The sequence below is a fragment of the Oncorhynchus tshawytscha genome, linkage group LG06 (assembly GCF_018296145.1).
Source record: "Oncorhynchus tshawytscha isolate Ot180627B linkage group LG06, Otsh_v2.0, whole genome shotgun sequence".
NCBI lineage: Eukaryota > Metazoa > Chordata > Actinopteri > Salmoniformes > Salmonidae > Oncorhynchus > Oncorhynchus tshawytscha.
In genome coordinates this window covers 71,055,416-71,070,041 of record NC_056434.1, presented here as the reverse complement: position 1 = coordinate 71,070,041, position 14,626 = coordinate 71,055,416, and the positions used below count along the sequence as shown (strand labels likewise).

The 14,626-nt window shown below is 43.3% G+C and overlaps 1 protein-coding gene across 2 annotated transcripts in view; it reads right to left on the bottom strand.

The window, feature by feature from the left end:
- Positions 1-121: 121 nt before the first annotated feature.
- The window catches only part of pcsk2 (proprotein convertase subtilisin/kexin type 2), a 76,905-nt gene continuing 62,400 nt past the window's right edge, over positions 122-14,626 (bottom strand). For both annotated transcript variants that reach the window (XM_024424878.2, XM_024424879.2), the window contains exon 12: positions 122-1,279. In XM_024424878.2, the coding sequence (XP_024280646.1) occupies positions 793-1,279 (487 nt within the window). In that variant the 3' untranslated portion in view covers positions 122-792. The remainder of the gene's footprint in view (positions 1,280-14,626) is intronic.

Below are 14,626 nucleotides of genomic sequence, written 5' to 3'. Positions count from 1 at the left end.
CAGGTTCTGACCTCTATCTCTCTGCTGGTCTTATTTCTCATCCTTATTCAAATGACAAAGAGACTGAAGACATGTCTGCTACCTGAATGTGCATTGCCGAGTGAGGCAAATCACTTTAACAAACAGCTGAATAGATTTATTATGGTATACTTTTTTAGGTGCACAGGCGTCAAAATTAATCACACGTTCCTTGTCTTGTTTATATAGAAACAGTTGCTTGTCACAAAAATATAAACAGAAAGAAGTATCACTGCTCTGATTGCAAGATATTCAACTTTAAGAATGACACAGAAAATTGTTTACAGTCACAAACTGTACAATAGTTGTTTTACCAGAGGTGGAGGGGCGGGGAAATGCAATAACACCATATAGTGGATATATTCTGTTTATATACATTTTAGTAAAGTGTAAAAAACATAGACAGAAAGCAAGATGGGATCTTTTAGTTTTCTCTATAGAACAGATTATTTGAAGGTTACACTTTTATCATAATCGGATTACAAGAAACATCTATCGAAAGTGGAGGGCTAATATAAACACAGAAAAACAAAAAGCTGAGAAAAGGGAGGGAGGGGAGAGAAGGAGAGAAAGTCAATGAGAGAGAGGAGAGAAAGGGAGGGAGGAGAGAAAGTGTGAGAGAGGGCAAGAGAGGGAGAGAAAGTTATTTGGTGAGAGAAAGGGAAAGTGAGAGAAAGATAGGAGAGAAGAGAGGGGGAGTGAGAGAAAGAAATAGAGAGAGAGAGTGGCCCGGCATGCTGACCTGACCAGACGGTGTTTAGTTAGCTACGTCAGCTAGTTTTTACTCAGCAGGCTCTTCAGGCTCCTCTCCACCGCCTCGTCCAGCTCTTCCTCCAACTCCTCCTTTTTGGACATGGCTAATTTGGACTGGTAGTCACGCACTATCTGGTCTATGTAAGGAGCACTTTGTGTTCCGTGCAGCATGAGGGTCCACTCCTTCAGGACACCCCTCTGTGGCTCGTTTCCCTGGAAGCCCACCTCCAGGACCCAGGTCCCGCGGGGGTCCTCTCCCCAGGTTTGGGTAGTCATGAAGGGCCACTTGTCGAAGCCCACCTTGGCATCGTCGTCCCGGGGCCGGCGGCTTAGTAGGATGGACTTGGTGCCCATGGGGGAGGTCATGTTGATGTTGAGGTCACCACGGCGACTGCCATTGACGGTGATCACGGCCTGAACATGCTCCAGGTAGCGGACAAAGTTGTCCTTCCCCTGGCAGGAGTCAGTGGAGATGGCCAGGATCAGCTTGTCACCCGACTGGATCTTACTGCAGGGAGAGAGGGTTGGAGGAGAAAGGAGAGAGAAAGATTAGGAAGGTGAAGGCAGAAGAAGAGTCAAGAGAGACCCAAAGGGAAATAAGAAAGTGATAAAAGTAGGACAATGATAAGGGACGACAGAAAGAGAGATGGAACGAGGGATTAACAAGACTCGTGAAAGGGAGACAGAAGACGAAAGTTCGGAAAGGGAGGGTCAGAGAATGAGAGAAACACCGGAAAATGGAGAAAGGAAAAACAGGACAGAAATAAATTAAAAGGAAGATGGAGGTAGCAAAAAAAGAGGCTAATATAAAGATGTATTAAGGAAGAGAGAGGGGAGAGAGAGAGAGAGAAAAATAGCAACATTATCAGTATTCTGGTCAGCTCCTTGAGAAAGCTGGTGTCCCTGTATCTAATTCAATCTGAGATTTAGCCTGGGGGTGCAGAGTATTTACCATAGCCCAGTCGGTCTAGTTCTGTCTACGCCTCCACCCTCAAATATCCTGCTATTACCTGACCTACTTAGCATGGACCCAGTAGACCTTGATACAGCACTGGTGGTGCCTCAAATCCTGATCCCGCACAGCAACACAACAATGACAGAATCAACGCTTTCTTTGCCATTCAATTATTAGAATAAACCGAAGCGTGCAGGTTTTTTGGTTAGACTTAGACTCATATCTTACCTTCCTGCGACCACTATCTTAGCTGCCAATCTTTATTACAGATTGAGATTCACTTGATACATCAAAATAAAGCATTTATATGTAATTCTGATGTAATTGTATGAACTTAAATACTATGGCTAGTACCTGAAATAACTCATGCATTTCAAAATGCTTTGAGGATGTTTGTCTCAAGGACACATCACTGTTTGTGTCCAATAAAATACCATCGACAACACCATTACCCTTTCCCAGAGAGACTGGCTGAAAAATACACCAATATTCTAGCCCTTTTTGAATAAGCAAGAACTGTTTAAAAATGTTAATGACTAGTGTTGAATATTGAATGGAGGAGAATGAGAATGTGTGTAGCACAGTAGAACTCCATGGAGTCACCCTGAGGCCAGCCACAGGCACTAGGACCACCCTAGAAAGAACAATACTATGACAGAGCCTGTCTCCTATTGCCTACCATGTAGTTCTAACAGATATTAATAAATGGATGGATAAACAATCTAGGTCCATTTCAGAAATCTGCCAGTCATCTTCATGATATGTAATTCAGAATAATATGTCATGTCATGAAAGCTCATGCCATTTATTCTTACTATGCTATGTAATGTTTAGGATTAAAAAAGACTTGTGGTTTATTTTCCTTTCAAATATTGAACTTGCATCCTACTATTGAACTTGTATTTCAAAAGGAACATAGATTAAAACAAGAAAAGGACAGAATAACATTTACATAAACTAAATGTCACTCTATTCAACAGTTTTTTTCTCCATCTTGCCCAAAGCAACAGGCTCTACTACACAATCACGCCCACCGCATTTCACTGTTCACTCCAGGATTGCAAGGGCCTACAGTAGCTAGCAAACTAGCCAATGTTAGCTTGGGTGCTTGACTGCCGTTGTAAGGCCAGAACGCTCAAATCAACCCTACTCCTCTGCCCGAACGTCCAGTGTGCACTCCGAGAGCGAAACGGTCTGAATTTACAAACGGACAATCTGACAACACTGAATTTATGAGTGCGCCATATTTCTATTCCATCCTAAAGGAAACCCAGAGGGTTTTTCATTTTTCATGGAATAGAAACACCATAATATTAATCAAATTAAGTAAGTACCAGTCTGGACACACCTACTCACACCTACTCATTCCAGGATTTGTCTATATTTTTACTATTTTCTACATTGTAGAATAATAGTGAAGACATCACAACTATGAAATAACACCAGTCTCCCGCGTGCCACGCATTCTGTAGTACAGACATGGCCTGCTCTCCCTTATGTAAGGAATTAGGCACTTTCCCATGTTTACCACAGTATGTATGGTAGACTGCACAGTAGCCTAATAAACAAATAAGCACATTTTGTTAATAAATAATGATAAACAAATACTCTTTCAAAATACAGATGTTGATTTAGTTATGGATCCATAACAAATTACTATGGGAATAAATATCACTGAATTACAGAAATATTGGAACAAAGCTGTCTAATGAAGGAAAACAATTTAGAATCCTCCAATCCTGTAGCCTACTCCCGACCTTCACATTGTAGAGCGCCATATTTTCCATTCCATCCTAACGGAAACCCTGAGGGTTTCATTTTTCGTTTTTCTCTGAATAGAAACACCATAATATTAATCAAATGAATTAAGCCAAATGTCTTCAAATCAATCCCATGTACTATGTTAGTACAACAAAAGGTTTTAAATTCTCTGGTAATGCCAATACGGAATACTATCAAATGCTTCTCAAAGATGCCCTCTGGTGGTCAAACTAGCAGTAACAAAAGAAATGGCTGAAAATCACATGACGGGCCACAGAATGCTGCGGCAGCACGCAAGGTCTGCCGCAGTATGACGCAACTTTTAAAGGAGGAACCACTATAGCAACCCAAAGTCATATTGGACCACCTAAGAATTATATTATCTTCCTTCCTATTCAACTCATGGCAGAGAGCTGGTGCAGGGAGATTGCCTTGTCCAGATTGAGGGTCCCAAGCCAAAGCCTTGGAGCAGGGATGTTCTGTTGCTATTCTCTGGTTCAGAGGCACACACAGGAACCCTGCTGACTCCTTGCTTTGTGGTGAGACGGTGAGGGTGTTAAGAGCTCACTCGGGCAGGGGTGGACCACTGGGTAGCTAGAAAGATGGGGAAGCTGAGCTGAGGAGAGGACGATGGGGGTAAAGTGGACCTAATGGCATTATTAGAGTCAGAGGCCAAATCTCTGGCCCATTACAGCTCTCTCAGATTAGCACAGCACACAAGAGAGAAGGACAGAGAGAGAGAGAGGGGGGGGGAGAAAGAGAAAGAAAGAAAGAAAGAGAGGTATGTTCTGGGAAGCACATTGGTTAGAATATTATCCTGAGCAGAGATGTGTGCTGAGGTCTGATGGTGAGGTGGTTAAATTAGTGGTAATTTAGTGGGTCAATGGGATTCAGTACAATACACTGTCATGTGGTTTAATTGAAAACCAGATGTAGTCTGTTACGGCTCTGACCTACAGTTAACTTCTTTGGGACTGGGGGGCAGTATTGAGTAGCTTGGATAAAAAGGTGCCCAGAGTAAACTGCCTGCTACTCAGGCCCAAAAGCTAGAATATGCATATAATTAGGATTTGGATAGAAAACACTCTGAAGTTTCTAAACCTGTTTGAATGATGTCTGTGAGTATAACAGAACTCATATGGCAGGCAAAAACCATATTCCCGGAAGTGGGAAATCTGAGGTTTGTAGTTTTTGAAGTCATTGCCTATCGAATATACAGTGTCTATGGGGTCATATTGCACTTCCTAATGCTTCCACTAGATGTCAACAGTCTTTAGAATCTTGTTTGAGGCTTCTACTATGAAGGAGGAGAGAAAGAGAGCTGTTTCAACCAGGTGTCTGGCAGAAGGCCATGAGCTGATCACGCGCGTGCCCGTGAGAGGTAGCTGTGTTCCATTGCATTTCTAAAGACAAAGGAATTCTCCGGTAGGAACATTATTGAAGATTTATGTTAAAAACATCCCAAAGATTGATTCTATACATCGTTTGACATGTTTCTATGAACTGTAATATAACTTTTTTGACATTTCGTCTGAACAAGTGATCACGCATTATGCATTTGGATTACTGCGCTACACGCGTGAACAAAAAGGAGGTATTTGGACATAAATTATGGACTTTATCGAACAAAACAAAAATTTATTGTGGAACTGGGATTCCTGGGAGTGCATTCCGATCAAGATCATCAAAGGTAAGTGAATATTTACAATGCTATTTCTGACTTTTCTGACACCTCTCCTTTGGAAAATGGCTGGACGTTTTTCTGTGACTAGCGCTGACCTAACATAATCGCAAGGTGTGCTTTCGCCGTAAAGCCATTTTGAAATCTGACACAGCGGTTGTATTAAGGAGAAGTTTGTCTATATTTCCATGCATAACACTTGTATATTTTATCAATGTTTATTATGAGTATTTCTGTAATTTGATATGGCACTCTGCACTTTCACCGGATGTTTGTTTGAGACAATGCATTTCTGATCATAACACACCAAATTCAAATGAGGTTTTTGGACATAATGATTAACTTTATAGAACAAAACACTTTATTGTGTAACATGAAGTCCTGTGAGTGCCATCTGATGAAGATCATCAAAGGTTAGTGATTAATTTAATCGCTATTTCTGATTTTTGTGAGCCCTCTCCTTGGCTGGAAAATGGCTGTATGGTTTTCTGTGACTAGGTGCTGACCTAACATAAACATTTGGTGTACTTTTGCTGTAAAGCCTATTGGAAATCGGACACTGTGGCTGGATTTACAAGAAGTTTATCTTTAAAATGGTGTAAAATACTTGTATGTTTGAGCAATTTTAATTATGTGATTTCTGTTGTTTTGAATTTGTCGCCCTGCAATTCCACTGGCTGTTGGCGAGGTGGGATGCTACCGTCCCACATATCCCAGAGAAGTTAATGAGTTTTAACAGTGAATTAGTTGAGAGCTTTTCTTGTTTTCTGATAATTCATATGATAGATTATCAACAATACCTTTAAGGCCACTATGTAATATGTAGATGCTTTGATGTAACTGTATCCTGTAGATCCATAACCCAGAATACATTTCAGCCAGGTGGCCCAGCTGGGAAGTTAATGAGTCGAACTGTGAACCTCATTGGTGGCCTCTGTCCGCCACCAAAATGTCACCGGATCACATCACATCCTGAGACAGGAGGGATATTGCATTCTGCACTGATATGACAGTATCTATCATTGAAAAGCAGAATGTGTGTATGTGTGTGTGTCTGTCTGTGCATGTGTGTGCACGAGTACATAATATGTGTTGCTCTGTGTGTGTCTGGGCTCATGAATGTGTGCAGAAATCAATTTGTCGCCAAAATGATTTTCCTGAACAGCAGGTGCAGCAATCTCATCAGATAATGTATGAGAATAATGACTCCCTATGGTCATAAACCCCACCACTAGTGCTTCCCACACCTCATCACAGCAACGTCACACTTCCTCACTTCCTCGTTGTCTCCATGCTGCTGTGCTGTTTGATGCGTCTTGGTTACCTGCAAACTTTTCATTTTTTACATTTTTTATAAACGTTTAATCCAAACTCTGCATTTAACACATTTGCCAACTTTTTGTTTTTTCCTCGCTTCACTTTTTTCATTCAACTTTTTAACCCGAACACTTTAGTACCTGGATACCAACAATCAAACCAGGCAACCAAGAGCTCCAATCATATAACGCTCTCTATAGAACTATTTCCATCATGTGAATGTGACTACAGTTGTTGGCCAGGACATGCTGTAATTGTATGTTTTGTGTTTTGTTCCCCACGACTATAGACACTGGGGACAGGCCCAACACGGCTGTGAGAGGCTACACCAAACGCTACCACGCAGCCGGACCGGTGCGTAGCAAGGAACAGCCAGCGTCCTGCCACTGACAACCGACGTAGCATCACCTGGCCCCCTGCGCTTCTCTCTCGCTCTTCACATTCAACGAGAAACCGATAACAACATAGTTGTGCGAGGCACAATGAAGCGTTGGTACGAGACAGGTATTATAGCGAAGCCGGGAAAATGTTTGTTCCCTTTGATTGTTGCCGTTCAGCAGTGAAAACTCCTTTGAATCTGCTGGGGACCCATGTGCTATTAAGTGTATAATCTGCGACATGTTCGTAGTTGTCACGGGTAAAATGTATTGAACTTCATGCAGATAAAGAAAGGATTATTACTCTTCATGAAAAAACATTTAACCAAGCACCTTGAACTGAATAAGGATTCTATGAGACTATCGGCATCTTTAAATGCTTCCAATCAAAACATCCAAGAGGATCATAATGGGACCATCCTAGACTATGATCAATTTCCCACACTGCACCCCTCTACTAACTTGAACCAGAAAACGACTGCTCATTGTTCGACTCCAGGTGAGCGTAAATGGATGCGTGTCGAAACCAGAAAGAAGTAGAATAATCGTTCTCGGCGTGCCTGCCTTCTTACCCAGCATCCGGACTTAAGACTTTCAAATCGCTTAGAGCCTCTGTACCAGCTGTCTTCTGCCGTGGACTTAGATGCTCCATGGCTGTGGATGCCCCTCCAGCAACCTCCCCCTGTCCTAGTCAATCAATTGTCTGGGCACAGCCTGGTCCACCTTGGACCCCTCCGCTAGGTTGCGCTCTCTTGATGCCTTTGGCTGTTGTGGCCTGCACGCAGCTGGCGTCTCAGCAGCTCTCTTCTCAGGGGAGTTCTGTGACTCTGGCCTCGCAATCTGCTTCGAGACACGTTAGAGGCCGGATCATTCTCGCGATTGTGATAGGAGTTTAATTGTGAGGCATATATCTGTACCTGGGGCAAATACTTGGTGTCTTCCTGGGGCAAAAGTTCAGGATATCAATAGGTTGTTCCCGAGACTGTGCGTCAGTCACCCTGGACTGATACTGTCATGGTTCATGTGGGGTTGAATGACATTATGAAGGGCAGCTCAGAACAGCTGAAGATGGATTTAAAATAACTGATTGGGCAACTCCTTGACACCAACAAGATGACGCCGGTAGAGATGGTAGCTTTGCTTCAAGTCCTTAGGAAACTGTGCAGCATTTTGTTTTTTGTATGTATTATTTCTTACATTGTTAGCCCATAAAACCTTAAGTGTTATTACATACAGCCGGGAATAATTATTGGATATCAGAGATATGTCAACTTTGCCAGCACAACCAGTACTACAACCATGAATACGACTTTCCCAAAGCGGATCCTTTGCCTGCACCTCCCAGGGCATTTGAACTGATTCCAGAGGCCGACCCAAAACAACGCCGTCGAAGGAGGAGAGGATGAGCGGATGAGCGTACACCACCCACAGCTTCCGAGTATATTACACGCTAATGTCCAGTCCCTAGTTAACAAAGTCAACAAAATTAGGGCAAGAGTTGCTTTCCAAAGACATACCTGAGATTGTAACATACTCTGTTTCACGGAGACATGGCTAGCTGGGAACATGCTGTCAGAGTCCGTTCAGCCAACGGGATTTTCAGTGCATCGCGCCAACAGGAACAAACATCTCTCTGGTAAGAAGAAGGGCGGGGGTGTATGTTTCATGATTAACGACTCATGGTGTAATTGTAGCAACATACAAGAACTCAAGTCCTTTGTTCACCTGACCTAGAATTCCTCACAATCAAATGCTGACAGTATTATCTCCCAAGAGAACTCTCCTCGGTTATCGTCACAGCCGTGTATTTCCCCCCGCAAGCGGATGCCAAGACGGCTATCAAGTAACTTCACTGGACTTTATGCAAACTGGAAACCATATATCCCAAGGCTGCATTAATTGTAGCTGGGGATTTTATTAACGAAACTAATATGAGAACAAGGCTACCTAAATTCTATCAGCATATTGATTGCAGTACATGAGCGAGTAACACACTCGACCACTGCTACTCCAAATTCCGCGATGCATACAAGGCCCTTCCCTGCCCTCCTTTTGGCAAATCTGACCATGACTCCTTCTTGTTGCTCCCCTCCTATAGGAAGAAACTAAAACAGGAAGTGCCCGTACTAGGTATATCCAATGCTGGTCTGACCATTCGGATTCCACCCTTCAAGATTGCTTTGATCACGTGGACTGGGATATGTTCGAGGTAGCTTCAGACAATAACATTGACATATACGCTGACTCTGTGAGTGAGTTTATAAGGAAGTGTATAGGAGGTGTTGTACCCACTGTGACTATTAAAACCTTCCCTAACCAGAAAATGTGGATTGACGGCAGCATTTGCGCAAAACTGAAAGCACGTACCACTGCATTTAATCATGTCAAGGCGACTGGAAACATGAACGAATACAAACATTGCAGTTATTCCCTCCGGAAGGCAATCAAGCAAGGAAAGCGTCAGTATAGAGACAAAGTGGAGTTGTAAATCAACGGCTCAAACATGAGACGTATGTGGCAGAGTCTACAGACAATCATGGATTACAAAAAGAAAATCAGCCCCGTTGCGGACATCGACGTCTTGCTCCCAGACAAATTAAACAACGTCGTTGCGCATTTTGAGGACAATAGAGTTCCACTGACGCGGCCCGCTACCAAAGGCTGCGGGCTCTCCTCTGTGGCCGAAATTAGTAAAATACTTAACTTCTTGACACAACCCATCCCGTTAGCGGGATAATTGTCAACAACCACTGAATTGCAGAGCGCCACATTCAAATAATATTACAAAAAATATTTTAGATTCATGATATCACAAGTGCAATATAGCAAAACACAGCTTAGCTTTTTGTTAATCCACCTGTCGTGTCAGATTTTGAAAATATGCTTTACAGCTAAAGTAATCCAATCGTTTGTATAAGTTTATCGATCACTAGACAAAACATTATGAACACCTAGCATCAAAGTAGCTTGGTCACGAAAATCAGAAAAGCAATAATATGAATCGCTTACCTTTGATGATCTTCGGATGTTTTCACTCACGAGACTCCCAGTTACACAATAAATGTTCCTTTTGTTCCATAAAGATTATTTTTATATCCAAAATACTGTTTTTTTTGGCGCGTTGTGTTCAGAAATCCGCGGTCACGACAACGCAGACGAAATTTCCAAATAGTATCCGTAATGTCCACAGAAAAATGTCAAATGTTTTTTATAATCAATCCTCAGGTTGTTTTTAAAATATATAATTGATAATACACTGCTCAAAAAAATAAAGGGACACTTAAACAACACAATGTAACTCCAAGTCAATCACACTTCTGTGAAATCAAACTGTCCACTTAGGAAGCAACACTGATTGACAATAAACGTCACATGCTGTTGTGCAAATGGAATAGACAACAGGTGGAAATTATAGACAATTAGCAAGACACCCCCAATAAAGGAGTGGTTCTGCAGGTGGTGACCACAGACCACTTCTCAGTTCCTATGCTTCCTGGCTGATGTTTTGGTCACTTTTGAATGCTGGCGGTGCTTTCACTCTAGTGGTAGCATGAGACGGAGTCTACAACCCACACAAGTGGCTCAGGTAGTGCAGCTCATCCAGGATGCCACATCAATGCGAGCTGTGGCAAGAAGGTTTGCTGTGTCTGTCAGCGTAGTGTCCAGAGCATGGAGGTGCTACCAGGAGACAGGCCAGTACATCAGGAGACGTGGAGGAAGCCGTAGGAGGGCAACAACCCAGCAGCAGGACCGCTACCTCCTCCTTTGTGCAAGGAGGACCAGGAGGAGCACTGCCAGAGCCCTGCAAAATGACCTCCAGCAGGCCACAAATGTGCATGTGTCTGCTCAAACGGTCAGAAACAGACTCCATGAGGGTGGTATGAGGGCCCGACGTCCACAGCTGGGGGTTGTGCTTACAGCCCAACACCGTGCAGGACGTTTGTCATTTGCCAGAGAACACCAAGATTGGCAAATTCGCCACTGGCGCCCTGTGTTCTTCACAGATGAAAGCAGGTTCACACTGAGCACGTGACAGACGCGACAGAGTCTGGAGACGCCGTGGAGAACGTTCTGCTGCCTGCAACATCCTCCAGCATGACCGGTTTGGCGGTGGGTCAGTCATGGTGTGGGGTGGCATTTCTTTGGGGGGCCGCACAGCCCTCCATGTGCTCGCCAGAGGTAGCCTGACTGCCATTAGGTACCGAGATGAGATCCTCAGACCCCTTGTGAGACCATATGCTGGTGCGGTTGGCCCTGGGTTCCTCCTAATGCAAGACAATGCTAGACCTCATGTGGCTGGAGTGTGTCACCAGTTCCTGCAAGAGGAAGGCATTGATGCTATGGACTGGCCCGCCCGTTCCCCAGTTCCCCAAATCCAATTGAGCACATCTGGGACATCATGTCTTGCTCCATCCACCAACGCCACGTTGCACCACAGACTGTCCAGGAGTTGGCGGATGCTTTAGTCCAGGTCTGGGAGGAGATCCCGCAGGAGACCATCCGCCACCTCATCAGGAGCATGCCCAGATGTTGTAGGGAGGTCATACAGGCACGTGGAGGCCACACACACTACTGAGCCTCATTTTGACTTGTTTTAACCTCTAATGTCTCCCCATCCCGCATGAGGGAGCGTAATCATCGACTGACACTAATTAGCATAACGCAACAGACATAAATATTCCTAGAAAATATTCCTATTCATGAAAATCACAAGTGAAATATATTGAGACACAGCTTAGCCTTTTGTTAATCACCCTGTCATCTCAGCGCTTTAAAAACTTGAGGCACTTCCGGATTGGGTTTTTCTCAGGCTTTCGCCTGCAATATCAGTTCTGTTATACTCACAGACAATATTTTTACAGTTTTGGAAACTTTAGAGTGTTTTCTATCATAAGCTGTCAATTATATGCATATTCTAGCATCTTGTCCTGACAAAATATCCCGTTTACTACGGGAACGTTATTTTTCCAAAAATGAAAATACTGCCCCCTAGTCACAAAATGTTTTAAGGACATTACATCAAAGTTGGATCAGCCTGTAGTGTGGTTTTCCACTTTAATTTAGAGTGTGACTCCAAATCCAGACCTCGATGGGTTGATAAATTTGATTTCCATTGATAATTTTTGTGTGATTTTGTTGTCAGCACATTCAACTATGTAAAGAAAAAAGTATGTAATAAGAATATTTCATTCCTTCAGATCTAGGATGTGTTATTTTAGTGTTCCCTTTATTTATTTGAGCAGTGTATATCAACCGGCACTGTCTCTTTTTCAGTAGGAGAGGGAGAGTCAATGGCTGCCCCACTGTGTTGTGCAAGCAAAACTCATACGAACACCCAGCTATACACTACGCGATGTTATCTTTCTCACTCATTTTTCCAAATAAAAACCTGAAACTATGTCTAAAGACTTTTGACACCTTGAGGAAGCGATAGGAAAAGGAATCTGGTTGATATCCCTTTAAATGGAGCGAAGGCAGGCTATGGAACATGGAGCTTTCAAAATAGAAGGCACTTCCTGGTTTGATTTTCCTCAGGTTTTCGCCGGCAATATCAGTTCTGTTATACTCACAGACAATATTTAGCCAGTTTTGGAAACTTTAGAGTGTTCCTATCCTAATCTGTCGATTATATGCATATTCTAGTTTATGGGCCTGAGAAATAGGCCATTTACTTCTGGAACGTTATTTTTCCAAACATAAAAATAGTGCCCCTAGCTGAAAGAGGTTAAACGTGTTAACCCCGCAAGGCTGTCAGCTCAGACGGCATCCCTAGCCGCGTCCTCAGAGCATGCGCAGACCAGCTGGCTGGTGTGTGTATGGACATATTCAATCAATTCCTATCCCAGTCTGCTGTCCGCACATGCTTCAAGATGGTCACCATTGTTCCTGTTCCCAAGAAAGCAAAGGTAGCTGAACAAAATTACTATTACCCCGTAGAACTCACTTCTGGCATGAAGTGCTTTGAGAGACTAGTCAAGGATCATATCACCTCCATCGTACCTAACACCCTAGACCCACTCCAATTTGCTTACCACCCCAATAGGTCCACAGATGACGAAATCGCCATCACACTGCACACTGCCCTATCCCATCTGGACAAGAGGAATACCCATGTAAGAATGCTGTTCATAGAACACAGCTCAGAATTCAACACCATAGTACCCTCCAAACTCATCATTAAGCTTGAGACCCTGGGTCTCGACCCCGCCCTGTGCAACAGGGTCCTGGACTTCCGGACGGGCCGCCCCCAGGTGGTGAAGGTAGGAAACAACATCTCCACTCCGCTGATCCTCAACACTGGGGCCCCACAAGGGTGCATTCTCAGCCCTCTCCTGTACTCCCTGTTCACCCATGACTGCATGGCCATTTACGCCTCCAACTCAATCATCAAGTTTGCAGATGACACTACAGTGGTAGGCTTGATTACCAACAATAACGAGACAGCCAACAGGGAGGAGGTGAGGGCACTCGGAGTGTGGTAACAGGAAAATAACCTCTCACTCAATGTCAGCAAAACAAAAGAGATGGTCGTGGACTTCAGGAAACAACAGAGGGAGCACCCCCCTATCCCCATCGACGGGACAGCAGTGGAGAAGGTGGAGAGTTTTAAGTTCCTCGGAGTACATATTGGCAAACTGAAATGGTTCACGCACACAGACAGTGTGGTGAAGAAGGCGCATCAGCTTCTATCTCAAGGCCATCAGATTGTTAAACAGCCACCACTAGCACAGAGAGGTGTCTGCCTACCTACAGACTTGATATCATCGGCCACTTTAATAAATAAATACATATCTCGCATTACTCATCTCATATGTATATACTGTATACTGTATCCTTCATTATCTATTCTTTACTATCTATTGCATCTTAGCCGCTCTGTCACTGCTCATCCATATATTTAATGCTTATATATTCTCATCCCATTCCTTTACTAGATTGTGTATATTAGGTTTTGCTGTGGAATTTGTTAGATATTAGGTTTTGTTGTAGAATTTTTAGATATTACCTGTTAGGTACTGCTGCACTGCCGAATCTACAGTAGAAGTATTTCGCTACACTCGCAATAACATCTGCTAATCATGTGTATGTGGCCAATAAAATTTGATTTGATTTGACAAATGCACCATAATATCTGTCCCTCTGCCCTCCCTAAATCGTGTCAATGAATGGTTCAAAATGGTTTTAGCCCTCCATAACTGGCTACGAGACAATTGCAGCTCTGTGGGTGTAACATTTAATGAACATTTTGATACCTTCTGGAAACAAAGCTTGTATTATAAGGAGGATGGGATCTACCCAGATCATTTGGGTTCCTGGATCTTTTCACAGCATTATAAGGCTGCGTTGAGACAATGACTTATCAATGACCCAAGTCCAGATAATTGAATCCCTACCATTGTGTCGCTGAGTTATCATAATGCTTCAGCAAATGTACATTATCCTAGGGATGTTGGAAGACACAATGTAAGGGTAGCCTAGTGGTTAGAGCGTTGGACTAGTAACCGGAAGGTTGCAAGTTCAAACCCCCGAGCTGACAAATCTGTCATTCTGCCCCTGAACAGGCAGTTAACCCACTGTTCCTAGGCTGTCATTGAAAATAAGAATGTGTTCTTAACTGACTTGCCTAGTTAAATAAAGGTCCAAATGAAAAAAATGTATGCCCCTCTTACTGCCCTGAATGCCTCTGCTGATCCTACAGCTATTGTATGCAGTAATCATGTGCCTATGAACCAGAGTTATACTGTTAGCACTGAGGTGGTGTGG